The sequence below is a fragment of the Mytilus trossulus genome, chromosome 4 (assembly GCF_036588685.1).
Source record: "Mytilus trossulus isolate FHL-02 chromosome 4, PNRI_Mtr1.1.1.hap1, whole genome shotgun sequence".
NCBI lineage: Eukaryota > Metazoa > Mollusca > Bivalvia > Mytilida > Mytilidae > Mytilus > Mytilus trossulus.
The window spans coordinates 28,059,709-28,083,210 of record NC_086376.1 but is presented as its reverse complement, the minus strand read 5'-3'; the positions used below and the strand labels follow the sequence as shown (position 1 = coordinate 28,083,210).

The 23,502-nt window shown below is 31.5% G+C and overlaps 1 protein-coding gene across 1 annotated transcript in view; it reads right to left on the bottom strand.

Annotated features, from left to right (window-relative positions):
* The window catches only part of LOC134716539 (apolipoprotein(a)-like), an 83,663-nt gene that overhangs the window by 34,977 nt on the left and 25,184 nt on the right, over positions 1-23,502 (bottom strand). The window contains exons 8-19 of the mRNA XM_063579548.1: positions 18,756-18,831; positions 17,099-17,293; positions 16,255-16,360; positions 15,183-15,299; positions 13,868-13,974; positions 12,442-12,566; positions 11,474-11,619; positions 9,841-9,951; positions 9,116-9,207; positions 8,068-8,197; positions 4,803-4,963; positions 3,989-4,070 (exon numbers count right to left, since the gene is read on the bottom strand). Coding sequence (XP_063435618.1) covers positions 3,989-4,070; positions 4,803-4,963; positions 8,068-8,197; positions 9,116-9,207; positions 9,841-9,951; positions 11,474-11,619; positions 12,442-12,566; positions 13,868-13,974; positions 15,183-15,299; positions 16,255-16,360; positions 17,099-17,293; positions 18,756-18,831 — 1,448 coding nt within the window. The remainder of the gene's footprint in view (positions 1-3,988; positions 4,071-4,802; positions 4,964-8,067; positions 8,198-9,115; positions 9,208-9,840; positions 9,952-11,473; positions 11,620-12,441; positions 12,567-13,867; positions 13,975-15,182; positions 15,300-16,254; positions 16,361-17,098; positions 17,294-18,755; positions 18,832-23,502) is intronic.

Sequence of the window (23,502 nt, the reverse complement as noted above, 5' to 3'; positions counted from 1 at the left end):
ATTTGCTCTTTCTTTCTGCAAATCTATATAGCTGCACATTAATTCAGTTATAATTTTAGGTCAAGAGGGACTGTAATATACAAGTTACAGCAATATTGGAAAACAATGACCTCAAAATTTTGTTCACATAAATTTATAGTGCCAGCATGTCCTCTTTTTATTCAAAGTATTGAATCGTAAACAAATATCAGTAATTTTCATACTTCAGACTGAGTCGTGTAATAAAATCTTTTGACTGCATCAATCTAAACTGACCTTATCTGCTTTTTTTTCCTGCAAATCTATATAGCTGCACAGTAATTCAGTTATAATTTTAGGTCAAGAGGGACTGTAATATACAAGTTACAGCTATATTGGAAAACAATGACCTCAAAATTTTGTTCACATAAATTTATAGTGCCAGCATGTCCTCTTTTTATTCAAAGTATTGAATCGTAAACAAATATTCAGTAGTTTTCATACTTCAGACTGAGTAGGGTTATAAAATCTTTTGACCGCATCAATCTAAGCTGACTATACGGTATGGGCTCTGCTCATTGTTGAAGGCTGTACGGTGACCTATAATTGTTAATGTTTGTGTCATTTTGGTCTTTTGTGGATAGTTGTCTAATTGGCAATCATACCACATCTTCTTTTTTGTCTAAAACCGACCTTATTTGCTCTTTCTTTCTGCAAATCTATATAGCTGCACATTAATTCAGTTATAATTTTAGGTCAAGAGGGACTGTAATATACAAGTTACAGCAATATTGGAAAACAATGACCTCAAAATTTTGTTCACATAAATTTATAGTGCCAGCATGTCCTCTTTTTATTCAAAGTATTGAATCGTAAACAAATATCAGTTATTTTCATACTTCAGACTGAGTCAGGTTATAAAATCTTTTGACCGCATCAATCTAAGCTGACTATACGGTATGGGTTCTGCTCATTGTTGAAGGCCGTACAGGACCTATAATTGTTAATGTTTGTGTCATTTTGGTCTTTTGTGGATAGTTGTCTAATTGGCAATCATACCACATCTTCTTTTTTTATCTAAAACCGACCTTATTTGCTCTTTCTTTTTGCAAATCTATATAGCTGCACAGTAATTCAGTTATAATTTTAGGTCAAGAGGGACTGTAACATACAAGTTACAGCAATATTGGAAAACAATGACCTAAAAATTTTGTTCGCATGAATTTATAGTGCCAGCATGTCCTCTTTTTATTCAAAGTATTGAATCGTAAACAAATATCAGTAGTTTTCATACTTCAGACTGAGTTGTGTAATAAAATCTTTTGACTGCATCAACCAAAACTGACCATATTTACACTTTATTATGTAAATCTTAATATATAGATAATTATATAGCTGCATAGTAAATCACTTATAAAATAGAGAAAGGAAATGGTGAAAGGTGTCAAAGTGACAACAACCCGACCAAAGAGCAGACAACAACCAATCACGATGGATTGTATAATTCAAATGACAGCATGTCCTCTTTATATATTCAAAATATTGAATTGCTAACAAATTTTATTAGTTTCGATATACATGTATCAGACCGAGTTGTTTTAATAACAACATTATTTGACCGCATCAACCAAAACTAAAAATATATATACATTTGTATTTTATCATGTATTAAAATATATACATGTATGGCCTCATTGTAAACCAATAATATTTCTATGTCAGGACAGATATTGCATGATAAAGACAATACCAAATTTCAAAATCGATGAAGAAATAACATAAAAAAATTGGTGCACACTGAATAACGTGAGTAGCAGGTCTTTTAACAGTGTGCAAGCACCACATTTGTTTATGTTATTTCGAATTGACAGACATTTCTTATAATTTAATTCTAAATTCCAATTTAAACGTTGGCAAACCATGAAAAAACGTTGATGGAGATACGGTCACATGACTAACTTTTTTCTATGGGCTGATAACAAAATAATGTCAGCCAATCAGAAGACCCGTTACATCCAAAATTAAATTATTAATAATGAATCGTCACAAAAGTGACTTTTTAAGTCAGTATAGTTCATTGTAGTTCCAGATGTTTTTTTTTAAACAAAACTATTTAACGGCATCATCCAACACTCACATGACTGATTCATATACTTTATTTTAAAATGAAAAGTACATGTATGAGAAGTTTTCTTCTTGGAATAATTTGAAGGAGGAAAATGATTGGTTTTGTTTGTAGGCTTAAGTCCAGTGGCAAATTTTTCATTCATGTTCACATTGAGTATATTTTTCTGACGTTCCAACTTCCAGACACCCAGATTATCTACGAGATAATGCAAATGTAGCCTACATCACAGGAATCGGAAGCCTACATAGTTTTTTTTTCGTTTAACAACACTTAATTCATTAAAATATCCCATAATTCATCCACTGTACAATTTTCGTTTGAACATTTGCAAAACGTAATCTTAAATCATGAATGTAAATCCAAGGCAAACAAGGTAATTTAAGAGTAAACTTCCATGAATTAAATGCAGTTTTATGAAGAGACTGTTAAAAACGGGGAACGAAGAAACGTAAACAATGATGTTTCCTTTGCAATCTTATAAAAATGTTTCTCCGATGTGAAGGATAACCTTCTATTTACTTCGATATTTGTACATGTAACGTTTGATCAGTAAAAAATATAGAAAATCTGCTATTATATAGCAAAGTAATTGGAAGTGATTTATTTCTTCTAAATTCTAAAGTGCCCTTACTGCAGTGACGTCATTTAGAACTGTTCTACAGTCCTGACTGATTTAGTCAGTTCTGCTGACAGTTCTACGGTTAGAACTGATTTGGACAGTTCTACCTAGAACAGTTTTAGACAGTTCTACCCTAGAACTGATCCTGACAGTTCTACCTAGAACTGATCCTGACAGTTCTACCTAGAACAGTTCTAGGGTAGAACTGTTCTAGCTAGAACTGTTCTAGGACAGGTTAGAACAGTTCTATGACAGATTATTCTGACAGTTCTAATGAGAGGTTAGAAGTGATCTCCACTGTAAGTAAAATTGATTAAGAATAGTCCTTTTGCAATTACCGAATTGATTATGTTGTTACACACTTTAAAAAAGTATTACTTCCCTTTGTCGATCGTAGACTGGTTCTATAGGGAAAACGGTACTATTTATTCTGCCATAAGCGACAATACTTACATTTTCTAAATTTACCACTTTTTATAATAAAAACCTGGATAAAACAATTATGTGTGGTGTTAGTACTTATTATCCTATTTTAAAAATTGAAGCCAAATAGTATCATGACCAGTTTCCTACGGAGCTGGTTTATGTTATCCATGCCCACCGTCATTTTACACCAAATTTATGAATTTTGGAAGCCTTTTCGAATAACTCTCTAGAAAATATTTCAATAGATTTTATAATTTAGATTGTAAATATACACACTGCAGTTATTAATAGATAAAAAAAAAAAATATTGTACCCTTACATCTAACCACAGTGCTCTTAAATTGACTTCCTACACCCTGTCTTGGGTACACAAAAGGCCAACCTACTGCTAGGAAAATGTAATACTACCGTTTTCCCTATGCCGTACACAATTGGCTTTTGGCGGTTTATCTAATTTTTCATGAAAAATAACTTTTAGCGACATAAATTTTTAGCTGAACAAAAAAAATAATGAACTTAAAAGATTTGAAAAACTGAAAGGTTACTCACATTACGCACATTATTATGATATTTCAAATTACTGTATATAAACGAAATTGTTTCAAAGAATTCGATTTTTTTTTCTTTTTTAAAAGTCATTATTTGAGAAAAATAAATAGTTTACCACAAAGCACTTTTTGAACGGTATAAATACATTCAAAGAACAAGAAGAGTCATTAACTAGCTTTCCAGTCCAGAAATAATTTGTATTTTACTCAAATAAAACGACATTGTGCATCTTATTTATGAAAAGTGTTCATATGATTATTCATTAAACAGAGTTTTGAAATTCTTTCATAATGAAGAATAAGATTTACCACATATCCCAGGAATCAATTTGACGTCATCGATAGCAATATCACCTTCCCAGTTACTTCCCCGTGTTGCTTCAAATATAATCTTAAACGAAAAGAATGAAAATAAAAACAAATTGTCACATTTTCTTCTGAAAACAAAAACGGTTTTAATAGAAGTCAGTATAAAACGCTATTGATATTATGAGACAGTCGAGACTCATAAAACTGCAAAAATATGTCATGGAAAACCGTTGTCTTTTAGAAGATTTGTTTAAACCATTGATTTAAATAAGTATATATCATTTATGTGCAAGATATCATAGCTATATATTTGTATCAGATGTAAAATTTTGATTTTTTTTTTAATATGTTCAAAATAATCGAAAATGTCGGCAAGGATTGTAAATTACTTTTGAATTAATACATCACTCGAACGTTTATAAGCAAGTTAAAAAATCAAAACCTCCAGTGAATAATGATTGAAGAAACGACGATTCACTCGCGATTTTATTGTCCGAAGTAATAGGAATACACAAGTGGTATAGATTAAAGTGATAACATTCAACATCCGAAATCACCCCAGTTTTCGTTGGGGTTCGTGTTGTTCAGTCTTCAGTTTAGTTTTTATACTGGATTTTTTTTTATTTTATCGTTTTTTGCTATGATATTGTCAGTTTGTTTTTTCGATTTCGAGTTTGATTATCCCTTAGGTATATTTTTCGCCCCTCTTTTTTCACTTCTTACTACATATTTTAAATCAAGAGGAAAAATAGTTGTCGTATATCATTTTCAATCATTTCTTGATCGAATGTGCTTATAATAATAGTGTAAGTACCTGTAAATTGGCCGTTGGAGGTATGTTTACCGCAGCAGCAAGCCAACTGAGTCCTTGGTTACCACTTTTAGACCACAAGACATTCGAGGCAGATTTGACAGTTAAAGATCCGATTCCAGCACCAAACATGTTGTAGTAGAATTTTAAACAACGATCTTCCGCTATGAGAAAAGCATTTTGACATAAATGTATTTAATTGATATTCACCTTCATCGGAAGATTGCATATAAGTAAAACAAAATATATACTTGTCTTAAATATCATTTTCAATCTATAGATTTACATGCAACATAATGTCATTGCAGTGGAAACAATATGATAACATTATCGACATTCTATTCATACTTGTAAGTTGTTTTAGACAATGACCATGAGTCATACGACGACTCTAAAGTCATTACAAAGACAAATATTCTATCCAAGTGTTTTTACATTTGCAATTCCATGTACAAATAGCAAATACCAGAAACACATTATGAAAGAAGGTCATGACAGAAATAAAAATGGAACACACGTGATAAAACAAAAGTCGTTACCAAACAAAGCGTACTCAAAATTTGATATTCAGGCTGAACAAATAACCACAAAAATGAACGATGTCCTACGAGCTATAGACGACGAGTGACCTCATTTCAATGATCAATCGTTATTGTATTGTAAAACAGTCAAAGAAGGTACATTATAAATCATTTAAAATGATAAAACATAATTTTCTACACAAGTCAATGATCTACCTTCACAGTGTACAAGCGGACAGTGACACCAAACGGAAGTTGCTGATCTGTCCGACGGCAATCGGCTCGTTGTTTTTCAAAAAAATATAGAATATCAACACAAAGTGTCCCATAATGGATTGTTCAGCAGCTCAAGGTAAGTGAATAACTACAATGATGTATTTTTGACCATTTAAAGCTTATTTTATGCTTTTAGCATCAACCGTCTTTTTAAAATAACTCCTGATCATGAAGAGGGGTCAAAATTTTGCGATTTTTCTAGTCATAAATCTTAACAAAAGACCGAAAATTCAAACATTTTCAAGATTTTTAATCGATACATAGTTGAATAATCATATTCCGCATACACACACAAAAGTTTGGTTCATTTTTTTTTATTATATTGTCACAATTGAATCTTTTCTATTCAAAGTGTACTGTCCGCCTCGTTGCCACCGTATGTTTTCATACTGTCCGATTCGTTGGTCATATTCATGATCGATATCTTAAGCAAAAGTAAGATTGAAACATGCAATTTATCCACATTCATGACCGATTTCCTAGGAAATATCAACATTTATAAAATGTTACTGATTATTACATATAAAAAGCATTGTTAATGCATGCACATGAAAATTTAATATACGTTTCTCTAGTTTGTTTTAGGAAAATGGGGCACGTAGGTGATTTTTATGGTATATTTATTCATACATTCATGTGGAACATTGTTATTTTTATCACTTAAAAACATAAATAGGGGTAATAACTTTTCATGAAAAATACAACCATGCAACAAAAGTTATTTCTAGGCCTTTTATAGCTGACTATGCGGTATGGGCTTTGCTCATTGTTGAAGGCCGTACGGTGACCTATAGTTGTTCATTTCTGTGTCATTTAATTTATCCACATTCATGACCGATATGTATATCTGAAAATATAAGCAAAACATTATTTAATTGATGTTCTTAAGTGCGCTGCATCACTCACTATCATCTACTGTTGTTTTAAATAACTTTTAAACAAGAATGTGACCATAGTACACGGATGCCCCACTCGCACTATCGTTTTCTATGTTCATTAGGCCGTAAAATTGGATCAAAACTCTAATTTTGCATTAAATTAGAAAGATCATGTCATAGGGAACATGTGTACTGAATTCACCATGCATTTATTAGAATATTATATCGGTAGAGAATCTAACAACAAGGTCCGCAAACGATGAATACGAGCAGCAGACATGAGTAAAGGTTCTGGAAGAGTGACCAATGTCCCCCTTTAATTGACACGAGATCCAAGCTGAATATATAATCTATAAATATTTTCCAAATATAATCATAGACAGTATCTGTGTTGAATAAAGTTTAAATGTGGATAAATTGCATGTTTCAATCTTACTTTTGCTTAAGATATCGATCATGAATATGACCAACGAATCGGACAGTATGAAAACATACGGTGGCAACGAGGCGGACAGTACACTTTGAATAGAAAAGATTCAATTGTGACAATATAATAAAAAAAAAATGAACCAAACTTTTGTGTGTGTATGCGGAATATGATTATTCAACTATGTATCGATTAAAAATCTTGAAAATGTTTGAATTTTCGGAGTTTTGTTAAGATTTATGACTCGAAAAATCGCAAAATTTTGACCCCTCTTCATGATCAGGAGTTATTTTAAAAAGACGGTTGATGCTAAAAGCATAAAATAAGCTTTAAATGGTCAAAAATACATCATTGTAGTTATTCACTTACCTTGAGCTGCTGAACAATCCATTATGGGACACTTTGTGTTGATATTCTATATTTTTTTGAAAAACAACGAGCCGATCGCCGTCGGACAGATCGGCAACTTCCGTTTTGTGTCACTGTCCGCTTGTACACTGTGACCTTTTTGGTAAATAACACTGATTAAAATCTAAAAACCGATCGATTGCTACATATATAAGTACGAAGTTTGTGCTTATGATTTCATGTAAGCCTGTAAGGCAGAATATCACACTTTAGAACACCATGTTATTGTATAATTAATTCCGTTGAACGATGTTAAATATGGATGGGAACTGCAGTGTTGCCAGCGAAAAGGCCAAATTTTGGAGCTATGAAAGTATTGACAAATGATCGTGTCTAGGGAATATCTCGTTGTGTCAACAATGAGTGGATGATTCTTTTCTACTGCAAATGTGCTTCTCTACTCAGGATGTTTTTGTATTATATTTCAACAATGAGAACTCTGGCTTGAACTATAAAAAGGGGTGAACACATACTTAACCATCAATATGTTTTTCTTTAACAAGTTTAAGTTTCTGTCTTTCATGTGATATGACAAAACAACAACTGCGATGTTGACAAAGATCTTCGGGTTACGTGACGTTATGATATGTAGGTAAATGAAGATAGCACATAAAACAACATATTTGTTATGAAAAGCTAAATCCACATGTACATGTGTTTTCGATTATTTTAATCCCCTGTCTGAGCGTTTTATAAGGGCATTCATACACTGCAAAACAGAAAGGTGGACACCATATCGAAATGTTTAAACATGTAACCTGTTAAAGTTATATCCGACTGTAAAACAGCTTTATCATTGGGCAATCTTGGTGATGATGATTCAGCATACATGTAATTAGATCCCTCAGCGGCACTTTCTGGCCCAGTCAGATCGGAAACCGTAGGGCCCTGCAATAAATCAAATACATATATAATATATATGAGAATAATTTCTAGGACTTAAACTCAAGGTAATTTCAGCTGATCAAATAAGTGATATTATCAGAAAGTTAGTATGATACAAGTCTATCAATGTAAATAAACTCATCATAGATACCAGGATTGAAGTTTTGTACTTGTATATGCGCCAGACGCTCCTTTGGCTATAAAAGACACTCATCATCGACGCTCACAAAAAATACAATAAAGGCCAAAACAAATACGAAGTTGAAGAGCATTTAGGATAAGAAAAATCCCTAAAGGTTTTCCGAATACAGCTATGGTAATGTATTCCTTATGAAGAAAAGCCCTTGTATTTCCAATATTCAAAGTTTTGTAAAGACTTTATTTATAATTTGTCCATATCAATGATACTGAGCTAGTGATACACTCGGGGAATAGAAACTCCACCAGCAGTAAGTTTCTCATTCATGCAAATCAATTACGATTACGATGATTTTCTATAATACATTTTATTTTCTTATTAATCAAGAACTCTTTTAAACGTTTTTATGAATAAACATGATTCCCTTTTTTACATATTTTATCTCATGGTTATTCAATTACTAAAGAATTTCTGTAGTGATTTGACATACAAACCTTAAGTAAATATGATAAACATATACTAATCTAAATATGGCGTTTGTAAATTTTGATCATGCAATCTAATGTCTATGACTCGTTTAAAAATTATCGTTTCAAAACAGACATTATTATCACATAACATAAACTTGTCTTGGGCACCACTACTGGCCTTTTAAGTAGAACAAGAACAAGATACTTTGTCTTCCTAGGGACTTTCAACAAACAAATAGCCATGTTGTTATGACTTAAGCGTCAATTAGAGTAGAGCCTTAATTGAACTCAAACTATATATAATCGACTTACGGCATAGATAATCCAGTCAAACTGGTCGTTTTTCACATTCTTCAGAAAACATTTGCTACTTTTTTCAAATGTGCATTCCAACGTTTCTGAAGCTGTAAAATAATTGAATGTTTAATTTCAATTCTTTGAAGATGGCTTACACTTCTCTGCTCAATTTATTTCATAATTGTTATTAAAATATTCTTTAATTCTTTGTGAATTATTCTTAACGCAAATTGTGTTTCAATCTTGTATTAGGTTATTTAAAAACAACCTTGAATAAAGGAAAGATAACCCTTAGAAAATTCTCAAATTTATACATATTTAGAAGAAGTGTACTATATTTTAATTGCTTCAAGCAATTCCCCCGACATATTTTCCGTATGCAAAGTGACCTCAGTGTGACCCATCTCAAAGAAATCTGGTGATCATAATACGCATGGATGTCCTTAAAATAAACTATTATCTGAATTAACCGGTTAAACACGTGATTTTTTTGTCGATTGTTGACAAACAGGTGACAATCGTTAAACTTAAGCTTCAAAACACGAACTTTAATTATCTGTCATATTTTCATAACACCACTGTCCGATTGAAAATAAATTTGAGGATTATACGAAATTTACACGAAAAAAATGATAAATTCTTGTACAGAAGACTAAGTTTATGATGTTTGTATACATTGGTTCAAGAATTGGAAGAACATTATTTTTCACCGGTCACTCGTTTCTTATGACTATAAATACCTTTGACTTGATCACATTTCTGTCCTTCAAATCCTGGATCACATTCACAACGATATGCCTGATTTTCACAGTCCTTACAAACTCCATATATGCATGGATCTGGAATGCATCCTGTAAAAAGTATACTCCATGTTAAGTTTATAACACAATAAAAAAAATATGAAATGATAGTAGATGTTGCAATACTTATGCCTCACATTATACAAGTAGTTTATCGATGTTCAAATCTCAATAACTAATCAACGTAATACAAAAAAAAATGTCTTTTAATTTATTTATATTTGAATTTATTATTTATTAAGTTCATGAAAAAGGATGTAAAAACACAGCTCCTCGTGGTTTTGAGTATAAAGGAATTATCTGTACAACTGTCACCAACAGGGCATGTCAAAGCATGAGAGATCGCTTGAACGATATGGCAATGTTCGTCATGAGTATAAGGGACTTTACTCAACATGATTTGTTTATTCATGAATACAATTAGGTCAAACACAATGTTGCTAAATATTCGTATTTTTTTATTAAATTGGTTTTGTTAGTTTTAAGTTTTCTATGTATTGCAGGTGATGACACTCCCATATAACGTTATAAAGGGCATAACTCGATCTGTGTTTTGTGGTAATAAGCATTGTTTACAAGTTTCATAACCTTTGGTAGATGCAAACTATAGCTAGAGAACGGAAACCAAAGTTCGCATGTACATGCCTTTATCTTACTTCCTATACATTTCTAGGAATATGATTGGTTAAAAGCGACCTCGTGGTGACCGTGTATATTCCATATTAGGTTAGTAGGGAGGCGGGGCTTATTTCAATACACGGTTAGTAGTGGATTTACGACTAAGACACTGTTTAATTGTTTAGAAGTATTGAAAGTTCTGTTGAATGATGTTATATCCAGGTTTTTGACAACAGATATTTATCGTTTACATAAGTTTTTTTAGTGCAGACCAATTGAAGAAGGTTCTGAAATTGAACACTTTAATACAGAAATAAGAAGATGTGTTATGATAGCAAATAAGACAATTTTAGTCTAAATTCAACAAATAAAGATAGTCGGTAAGATAAATTCGTTACATAGTGTGCTAGTGACCTAACATGATATATACAGGGTCAGTAAATCCCATATGGGGTTAAAGGGGGAAGCTCGACTATGTAACCAATATTATACGGACACTTATAACACTGATTGACCCTATATTGCACGATTCAAGCTAGCCAAAACTTCATAAAAGAACGATTAGAACAACAAATATTGATAGAAATTTGTAACCAGAAATAAGTTACAGATTTTAAAATGAATAAGCAATACCATAAATCGTAAAGCATCTAACTAATGTGTAAAAAATAACTAAAATATTCCAAAGTAAAATTGGGAACTGAAATGGGGAATACTTTAAAGAGACAACATCCCGACTAAAGAGCAGATAACAACCAGAGTCTGTATTCAATATATTGTAGAGTACAAATAATAGCATCAGTTCTTTTAACCGAAAATATTATTAACATTTATATGACATGTAAATTTAAAGAAGACAATATCGCATCTATAGATGTCTTTTTTCTTTGTGTTATTAGGTTTCATTTTCATTTTCCCTCACATTATGCTTAATCAGAAGTAAAACGTATTCTACCATCCTTAGTTGTTGTGGCTTGAAGGGAAAATCCTTTCTCTGGGGAATGTAGCTTTCCAAATTCGCTGTCGAATATAAGCAACATGAGATTCTTTTCACCCCATGCGGACGTTACCCACGAATCACCACTTGAATCACCACAAACTCTGTCAAAACACAATATAGAAATCAGAATCAATACATTATAGGTTACATGATAATGATATTCATATATCTAATAATTTTATTGCTATTCGATAAATTAAGGGTCCGACTCCTAATAATTGACCTTTATGTAATTTGCTCTACTTTTGGTCAATCTTTCTTAACGTTTCAACGTATATGTACACCCTTTTCTAGTGTTATATATTACCGTTCAAGATGAAGGTAAAACAAATAAATTTGTCGGCCGCACGAATTTTTTTTATTTTTTTAGTTTTAACGCGCTCGAACGCTTAATTTCTCGTTTTCTTATATTTTTTTTTATTCAAAGCCTACCCGATAATAGTTACCTTAGAACTACATGTCGTATACACTTATGAGCAGATAATTACTTTATTGTGTATCATTTTTTAGCAAACCGTCTGATGATTTATTTTCATTTCACTCAATTTTAAGTTTTCTATGTCGATCATTTTGTGGACTGTTATTAACTTTTTATGCTTTTTTTCATTTTGTTTTGACGTTTTAAGTATTTTTATTTTCCTTAGTATCAGTACTCCATTTTCTTTTTCGTTTAAGTGTTTGTTGCTCAAGTTGAACATGATTTTATAAAATCATCAGTGACACTATTTTCTCACTTAATATATTTTAAAATAGTTTAACAACAAGAACAAACTGTATAATTAGGTAAACCAAATAAAATTTTGTTTCTATCTTCATTATTTTCTTACGGAAATTTAACTGTTTCTTTGTCACAATGCAGGATTCAAATGTAAAAAAATCGTGTTCTAACTATATAAATTTAAATCTGATTTTGACTTACGTACCTTATTCCAGTCTGTCCAGGTAGATTGTATCTTACTTCTAACCAATGATAACATCTGTCATCTTCTGCGTCATATGGAAGATGAAATACGTCAGCATCCAGTCGTACATGAAAACTAGATGGTGCCTATGTGATTTTACAAAAACGATGGTAGTCAGAAAAAGTTAATTTATTCATAAACATTTACGCTTCAAACCTAGATGACTAGAGGGGAGGATCAAGTAAGGAAAATTAGAAATTCAGGATTGAAAGAAGAGTGTGGCATACAAAATATTAGAAATTCAAAGAAACGAAAATATCTCCATACGTAAAAAAAACATCACGAACAATTCATGATGTTTAAACAAGTGAAACTGCGAGCTACTGCTCACTGATGATATCCCCGCCGCAAGTGGATAATATTAATAGTGTAAAAATATGCAAGTGTTCGGTAAACAGGAAGTTGTCGAGTGATGAATCTGAAAATGCATCACACGGTATAGCTGACTCATATAAATCCTGAAACCAAATTTCAGAAATCCTTGTATTGAAGTTCCAGAGAAAAATGTGGCGAAAATTTTCAACTTGGCTATCATGTGTAAAATCATACAAGTGTTCGGTAAACAGGAAGTTGTCAAGTGATCAATCTGAAAATGCATCACATGGTATAGCTGACTTAGATAAATCCTGAAACCAAATTTCAGAAATCCTTGTTATGTAGTTTCTGAGAAAAATGTGACGAAAATTTTTAACTTGGCTATCATGTGTTAAATCATACAAGTGTTCGGTAAACAGAAAGTTGTCAAGTGATCAATCTGAAAACGCATCACACGGTATTGCAGACTTAGATAAAGCCTGAAACCAAATTTCAGAAATCCTTGTATTGTAGTTCCTGAGCAAAATGCGTCGAACAATATTCATGGGACGAACGGACTGACTGACGGACTGACGAAAGACAGAGGTAAAACAGTGTACCCCTTTTTTAAAGCGGGGGTATAAAAATAAGACCTTATGGCCAGGGATACCTGATGAAGATAGACAAAGGTCCGTAGGACATTAAGCTGAACACATTTTATACAAGAAGGAACACAGACATATCTCTGTTTTTCTTTTCTAAGAATAGACACATCATATAGATTACACAAACATGTGTGAGTTTCTCTAAAAGAACAAAAGTAGATACCGCTAAAGTATCCCATAACAAACAATTTGTTACATACATAAAAGAAAAACGTGACGGACTAAAAGTTGAATATTCAAAAAAACGAGAAGCTAACATTTTATAGTGTTTTGATTGCAAAACAAATAGAATGTATACAAATATAATTTCGGAAATATTTGCAAAATCGTTCAGCAATATCTGTTTTCAATTTTATCAAAGTGGAATGATATTATATGTTGAGAGATACTATTCTACTACATCAAAGTAATATTTCTTATTGACATACCCTCAAAAGCCACACACACTCCATACCAACGCCATAATTATTTGGAAAATTTGGTGAACTTATAACTTCCTTTTCACCGGGGGTAATGTCGATGATTCCACCACAAACTGAAATTTAAAATGAAGTTATGTCATTTCACTACGTAATTGACAACAATTTATTTGTTTAGTTCAATTTACATTGCAACATGACCGACTTTTGTTTCCTCAAATGTTATTTTATTTCTACGCAGCATTGTTCTTCATTCCCAAGCTCAGGGTATATTGTATGCGTTGTGAGCGATATATCATGCTAGAAAAAAAGCAAAATAACAAAAAATCATATTTAAGTTCGTAATCAAATGGCAAAATCAAAAGCCCAAACACATCAAACAAATGGATTACAACTGTCATATTCCTTACTTGTTACAGGCATTTTCGTATGTAGAAAATGGTGGATTAAACTTGGTTTTATAGCTAGCTAAACTTGTAACTTGAAACGATATATGGCGTTGTTCTTGATTTTAGGTAGCCATTAGTAGACAAACAGCAACAAAGACATAACAGAATTAACCAGAACAAGTACCGTATAGCGGGTTATTTTCGCGGGGTGTAAATTTTCGCTTATTTTCGCGGATAGAAGAAAATCGCCAAAATAAATTCCGCCAAATTTAAAGTGTACATGTAAAGGTATTAATAAAAGTTTTCATACGCCAAAATAATAACCGCTAAAATATTTCGTATACCTTGTTTAATGAAAAAGTTTTTTTTTTTATCTTTTATTTGTTCTTTAATAGTCAGGATATTACACACCCCATTACGCTACCACCTGACAATGGTATCAAGGGGTAAATACAGAATATATAAGAAGAAAAAAATAGCAATATACAAAAAGAATCTCTGACTAATTAAATTTAAACAATAGAAATATTTTAGGTTACATATAAATTGTATTTGATTTATCTCTCCTCACTCTCTTTATAATATAATATAATGTTATAAAGTTATAGATTCATCCGATACAATTTGTGTGATTTCTGTTACCAGTAAAACATTACGAATCAATGAGCTTTCTTTGTAGTAAATTATACAACAGTAGGGAGTTCTGTTTTACTACAGGTTCATATTTTTAAGCTTGTTAAATTTTCATGAAATGTCGGGTATGTATTACATGTAGTGTTTCAGATAACGTTTACATACTTTTTTAATCAAAAACTTTAATTTGATTGTTTCTCAAAAATTCAAAATAAAATATTTAGTTAATCTTAGACTGTTTAAAACATTAATAAAGGGGTTGATCGTCACATTTGTACACAATTTCCTCAAATAACATTTACCTCCGCTGTTGATAACTGAATCGCAGTTGTCGCCAGTCAGACCGTAAGGACAATGACATTTACAACCAGAGTTTAAAAAACCACCATTCTTGCATTCAGGAGGATTCACGCATTTTTCTAAAAATAAAAAGCAAAAAACAATTGATGAAATAGGTTTCCACGAACTAAATTGTGAATGACAAATCAATGTATTGGTATTTAAATTCGACATAATGCAAATGCATTTTACTTAAATGTCTTTACAATTAGCAAATATGTGTCATCTAGTGTTCGTTTGTCGGAATGAAAAGAGACAAGTGATATTTCATCGCTTGGTGTCCGCCCTCTGTCGTCCGTCGTATAACTTTTACTAACCATTATATTCTAAAATTTATCGAAACTTGACCACTATCATTATTGAGGTATCAAGCTTAACATATGTGCCCGATAACACTGCCTTCCAGCAAGCATGGCCGACATAACTTCCAGTGGAATATTGTTTTTGTCTTTTATCTTGAAAGTTAGAAGAAAAGTTCTGAAATTCTTTTTCACTCTTGTCATTTATTTTGAAAACTATATAATAGAGACAAATGAGTCAAATTATCCCGAAATCTTTTGTTAAAAAGAGTTATTTCACTTAAATACCCTTGTTCGTATTTATAACAAATAAAAAAGAAGATTTTGAGACAATTTAAACAGATTGAAGATAAAAAAAAAAAAATGTTTTATGATAAATTTTATTCTGATTTACAATGTTAAAATCAATTGTGTAAGATGAACGAGCATGGCTCATCAACTGAGATCTGCAATCATCATTCTATGGTACAGAGGGTATGTTATCGCTGAGAAATGAGAAATTGATAATTGGAAAGTTGAAATCGTCCCGTTTGATAACATCTTAGTATGAAGTCTGTGTCAATATTGAGGAAAAGGTCAAGGTATGACGCAATCCTTTTAGTTTCAATAGCATCGTTTATTTCAAATTCACTGGGATATATGAGATGTTAGTATTGACTGTATTATGGGTTATTCAGTTGTGTAATCAAAAGATCAACAAAAATGTTTCCGCTTGAAATATAAGATAGACTTTCACCTGCACATGTATATGCGTCTGTAATGTCAGCAATATCATAAAAGGACAATCCCGATCCGTATGACGTTAGGAATCCCAATTCAGGTTGTAATGCCTCGAATCCTTTCTGCAAAAAAACAAAACCAGACCAAGTTTTTTATTTGATAGTTTGGTCTTTAGTTTTCTATATAAAAAAAGAAGATGTGTAATGATTGCCAATGAGACAACTTGTTGTGTCTTCTGAACTATTATTTGTCTGTTTGTCTTTGTATTTAGCCATGACGTTGTCAGTTTATTTTCAATCTATGAGTTTCACTCTCCCTCTGGTATCTTTCGTCCCTCTTTTGGTCATTTATCAAAATTATGTTTGAATACTATGAAGAAAGATGATAAAATATCGTACCGAAAGACAAATATTTGGACTCAGCAGATAGCTTTTGTCCGCGTCGGTCCTGTTGACACAGTGAGATAACAATGTGAAAGCGCTCAAATTTATAGCACGCCAGTCGTGTAAATAAAAGAACAAACAAATTCTAATACAGAAGTTAAGAAACTATTATCATAATGATAGTTTATTTATAAATTCCAAAGCAATTAAAACATTCTAAAACATATTTATACATACTAAAATATATTTACCAAAGTATAAACAGAAAAAAAGCAAGAAATTTGTTAAAGAAAGTGTTGTTTTCATTTTTATAAATCATTCAAAAAAGACTCGAGATATAACTATGTATATGGAGGAGTAACATGTATGTTGTTGATTTTTAAACGTTGTATTTGCTACCCATTATACACTCTTCATGCTATTTGCTTAATGTAAATACTTTATTGGTTTAAAACTGTATCAATTTAAATAGCTTACTTTTAATGAGTAGTGCTCTATTGATTCATAATCATATGGATTAAGATCTCTCGTGTTGAACTTTCCATAATTAGCATCCCCTTTGTTTACTCCTATTTGGTTGTAATCTATATAAACATGGTCATCTCTATCTGTTCTGCTCTGTTCATGATATTGGCCTAGAGCATGTAACATTTCATGCAACGTAGTTCCAAGCTAAACAAATATATACATCAATGACAAATCATGCCAATTGTAACCTTTTTCGTAGTAGATGAATGTAAGTCATAAGCGTTTATTTTGATTTGTAGCATGTCTTAAAAGTTTAAGCTTAAAAAATAAGATATTGTTTAAAATTCAAGATAATTTTATCATATGTAATTTGTCATTGTAAATTTATTTCAGTTTATACATTTTGCTTGCACTCAATCAAGTAGTGTTCATCAACTTTCAGTTGATTTTAACGGGTAAATAGAAACAACTGAACAGTATGATAATAAACTGAACATATCTTAATTAGCTGAGAGAAATGTGTCTAAAAGGAACTGATGATCAATTGCAAACATTGACTGAAAACTGAACTATATAAACCAATATGTATAGATGTTCAACTCTTGTTAATTGATTAAGAATACAAAGTAACAATGTAACCAACAATAACTGAAAATATCACATTAATTTAAAGTAGTGGTAGGTCAACATGGTAGGCGTCTTTTCCTATGAATTTATCAGCCGTAATTCGAGTACACGCTGTTCATAATTACGAAAAGAACACATTGGGTAAAGATAAAAGCATGTTACAAGTGAGTTTACAGTTTCGTATCAAAAATCCATTCGTGATGGTGACCGTAAATCGTATTTTATATAATGCCTATCTTCTCATAAAATCTATGAATTCAATTTATTTGGAACAGTGTTATCGACATACTTATTGGAAAGAGGATATGCTACGATTAGAAATGAACTTGAACAGATAAGCTAAAGATAAGTTTTGAGTTAAGTAAACAATAAATTTGTTACATGTATATCAACAGACACTTGGAATCATATGGGATGAACTTTGTTCTCTTGATCCTTCATGAATATAAAACAAACTTCACAAGAAAGTTCTCTTTTAGAACAAGAAGCCAGCAATATCATTAAATCTCAAACTTCGCTATAAAGTTTTCTTTTGTCTTTTGAGTCGTATCTGATTATGAACGTATCCGTCCAATGGAAGGTGAGATAACAGTGACTGGAATTAGATGTAGATTTTAATCCTGGTATCTTTGATGAGTTTAGAATCAATTATGGTTCGTTGATATATTTTGAAATTAGTAAGAAACTAAGATTTTAACTATCTGGCAGAGTTAACACTAACTTGTTATGCCTTTCTTATGTCTTTTCGTCATTTCAATCCTCACGTAATAAAGAACTTATACAATGTCGGCTTTCAATTGTTCAGTTCTCTTTCAGGTGAGTGATAGAACTTTTTTTTTAATGCCGTTTTTGACTTAACAATTTTTTTAAATTATATTTCGATTCCCTTTTTGACTTGATTTATTGATTAAACATTCTCTCTAGAAAGAAATTGACCTGAATTATTCTTAAACAGTAAAACAGTAAAGTACAAACGTTACATGGAAGGGACTCGTGAAGGGACTTGGAAAATGTGTTACAAAAAAAATTCATTACATACCCCTAGACAACCAGGAGCACTAAGACTCAAACCTTGTTTTCCATCACTACTTCTACCAACATGTGACGTACATCCGCTAAAAGAAGAAAAACTTATAATTAATATCCTTGATACGTAATATGTTTACAATGTAAACGATGGTCTAAAAAGCAAAATAACAAAAATACCGAACTCCCAAAAAAACAGAAAGTCCCTTATGAAATGGCAAAATCATAAACTAAAACACATGTTGAGAAAAAAATGTTTTACTGCTTTCTTGAAGCAGGCATTTATGTGGGAAATATAGAATACACCTGGTTTTAGAAATAGGTAAAACATTAAAAAGCCAGGAAATTGTATTGTGCTTACATAACTGTGAAAAATGTGACATGTCTTTCTACACTGTCAAAGGTGGTCAAGGTGTAGCGTTATACATATAGGTACTCAATTCTACAGATAAGTATAGATTATAACATGCCCTTTTCCATATTGACCCTAATATTATCCCGAGACTCCCATATCGGCCTCGAGGCTTTAGCAGAGGACCGATATGGGTCGAAGGATAATAGCCAATATAAAAAAGACATGTTATAATCTTTTTATCACATATTTAAGTTTTTCAGAAAAAAGAAAAAGGACAATTATAACAATAACGATACATGAAAGGTAAAGTCTAAAACAATTTATCACAAACGTGTCGTTAAGGATGCAATGACGTCACGTCACTAGGAACAGGGCACAATATCAATATCTCTTTTTTTGCCCCGGGCAGTTATGAGGTTATTGCATATGCAAAACCTAAGGTATTCATAACAAAAAGCAGCCCGTAACAGAGTAGTGATCGAATTCGCGTTTCTTTACCGTCATAATAAGTTACGTTATCGACAAACTTATTTCAGAAGTGGCATAATTTAATTTTCTTCATCAACAAAATATTTCATGTCCAACGTGTAAGTTTTCATTGTTTAAGTCGAAGTTTTTTTAACACAGTAAAACATTTTTTATAATCAACCTCTGTCATTGGCATTTTCATTTTAACGGGAAAGGATCAAATACGGGATCTCCGAAATTTCTATCATTTGTTAGAAGGAAATCATTATTCAATCGAACATATGTCTTTGTTCATGACACATATTATGAAATACAAAGGAGTTGAAATGATCAAATACCTTCGAACTGACGGAAACAAAAATACATAATCTAGAATGTGTGTTCTGTCATAAACAATGGCTTCGTCGTGCTAATCGACGAGATCATGTTACATGTAACTGATCTTAGCTGTAGAAACAGTTGGTGCGACCTCGATAAAATCTTTATCAATTTTATTTAAGCGATACATATTCAGGACTACAATGATAATGAATTTATTGGAGTCACATCCACTGTTTCTACTGTAAACATGAACTCGTCGGTTCGTGCAATGAAGACACTTTTAAAGATTGAAATTGTTGGTTTATTCTTTACACCTTCGAGGTATTAAAATTATTTCAGTGTTTATTTTAAGTAAATTTATTTTTGAATCTCTTCTGTTTAAAATTATCGAAACTTCCGTTTAAGATTTCTGTGGTAAACTATCTATTCCATAGTTAGGACCATTTTATAATAAATACCCTTTTGTACCAGAATACTTTCTTTATAGAAGTATAGATCTGCTGGTTATAGATTGTTTTTATAACTTTCATTATTGTGACGACGCGCTATGAAATTCAGATTAATTTATAAATGAACTTGTATATAAATGTTTTATCATAAAAACAAATTTTTTAAACAGTTCGACGAGTGTGTCAATGTAACAGTAGTCTGTTTACTGTAAATTATAAGCTTTGCCCGATTCATCTGTCATTAATGGAAACTAATTCACCACTTTCTGAGACATTCATTTTTATTTCACCATCAGACATGGAGCTACATTTGTAACTAAAAGAAAACTCTCAAATTGAATAAATTTGACATGATATACTGAAACTTTCTTATAATCAATTAAACGACTGCTTTTTTTAGATATGTGATTTTTCATGGTCAAACTTTTTCATTGTTAACGGACATTTTGAGATTTCTTTTTTTTTTTAAATTAACATTCAAAATTTAGAACTTCATGAGCTGAACTATTGCACATCTATGTATTACTAAAATTGTACTTCGATCTGTTGCGTCCTTAAAATGTTCTGACCGTCCTAAGATTTAATGTACGGAAATGTCTCGGTAAATTAAATTCAAATCCGAATTGAATGTTTATGACACACAAAAAGAGAAACCAGAATCTCTTGATGACCAAACGTATGTACACGTTAGGACGATTTAGAGCTTTTCAGAAGGAGTGAGATTAAACCCTAAGGCCTTGTTGAAAGTCTTGTGGAGACATCTAGATTTTTAAATTCCCTCCGTTTTTCTCATGGATGGAGTGTGGTCTCTCTGTAAATTACCCAATATCGTTTCATTTTCCTATTTACCGAAGGTACCATGTGAAAATGTCCATTGGATCATATCTGTTAAACTTAATGTACAAAACAGGCCAAAGAAAAGGCGAAATTTCTTTTTCAAACCCGAACTAGAAATCTATGCTTTTAGAGCACCTTACATTATCGTCAATGAGTTCAGGCATGTGAAAAATAAAATAATCATACACAAGAAAGAAACTCTGAACAGACTTTCAGCAATAATTTGTACATTTTTAATATTAAGTAAATATTAACATGTACATGCATTTGATAAAGCACAGATATAACAAAGAAACTGCCCGGTATCCGACGTAAGAGTACACTTTTCACTGCACGCATACTCGAGTGCGTTCACTACTAGGACACTTGTACCCAACTACGCGTGAAGGAAATTGTAAAATACTATCAAGACGTCCTTCCATAAATCTTTTTTTCTGTTCTGACTTTGGCGAAATTACTACTTTTCGCCCAATCGAAATGGTGCATGGACATATTTTGTTTCATATTATTAGAATTATTTTCAATATTATTGGTACTAAACTTGATTATCGACACATGCAAGTTTGTCAGCATTGTCAATCTTTTTAACGTTAAAGTACCAATAGTTCGGTCACTACTCAATTCAGTTTGTCGATAACGTAGCTAATTTTGACGGTAAAGAAACATCATTTCGATCACTTCTCTGTTATGGGCTGTATGTGATAAACACCTATATACATGTACATATATGGATTTCATTGAACCAAATGGCTAAATATTTTAATTTCTTTGCTTAATTTGGAATAAATCTTTGTCTTATAGTGTTGTTTTTGATGTCTTACAAGACCGGGAACAAACACGTCTGTTCTAACGTTGTTTATTATGAATGCGATCATTTTTTGATGTAATTAATTTTTCTCAGTCATTAAATATCAAATCATTCGATGCATTAAATCTTGTAAAACTTAAAAGTCTGACAAAGACGAAATTCTCAGTTTGCATAGTATCTTCGTATAGCTAACATTATTCCAATCAACATTCAAAATTTCTGCAATTTTAATTACACCTGTTGTATAGGAATATAATTTTAAAGATATGTCAATTAAAGATACCAGTATTTATAATATTTGAGCATATACGATTCTAGGTTGCAGATTTCAAAAATGAATGAACGAAAAATTCTTGAATAATTATGAAAACATATAGAAGTTAAAACTATTGTAATCTTGAGAAAAATTGTATACTAGTTTATCACTATTTTGTGCATTTTTCCTTTGATTTTCTTTTGATAATTTTTCATGTCATGCTACTCTAAGCTCTAAACTCTAAACTAGGGAGGCACGTGGCGTTGCTACTGAAATTGATATGCAATTGACAACGTCTGCAAAGGTAAAATAGCGATAAACAGATTATCATTGGTCATCTCAACCTGATTGCTTTTCCTGCTTTCGCCGTACCGGCTCAAGCGACAAAATCAATCTCGTTATCTAAGAAACAGAAAATGTGTGATATAAGGTTTTCTTTTAAACTTGATTCATCAGATTTTGAAAGGGAATCGCCATCTGCAATTAATCTCAAATTCTAGTTTATTTTTTTATTTGTGAAGATAGGACATATATGTGTCTGTAATCAAATTAGAGATTGTTTACCTTTTCAAGTTTAAGAATATTTTTTTTCCTTTACATACAACATTTAAAGATCAATGTAAAACTCTTTAGGTCCAACTTTTAAACTAACGTTGCAAATAATTATATATAAACATATTTCATATGGCCTTTCTAATACCGTTTCGATCCCTAACATCACTGAAATGACATTTATTGTCGAAATCCGAATCTGGTGTACTAAACAATATGTACACCGTATGTTTGTGGCATAACATCGTGGCCTCAATTTGAAAAAAAAAATCCGTTTAGTATTAAATTTATATTAAGATCCATTTTGTTGGGGCCCATATGACTTTAGAGACCCGTAAAAACAACACAGAAAATTGGGCGTTATGGGAATAACTGTTTATTTGTCTGTAACATATACATATACACTCAGAAAAATATAGTTTACAAATACAAAATGTAATAATTAATTTAGCTTTGTGTTTACAGTGCATATATCATGCATATTTTCTTACATTAATCTTTATTGAAAAAAAGTACTATAATTTTAGTAAATCAATGATGCTGTAATGTTAGATATCTTTTTGCAGGCTTTGATATGAACATTTGAAGTAAGTATAGAAAAGAAAGAAAAAAAAAAAAGTTTTTGTGTTCATTTTGGTTGCTTCTTTTTATTAAGCTTTTAGCAGAATAGTTCAATTTGCTTACTTTGCCATCTTAGTTTTGCTTTCTCTTTTT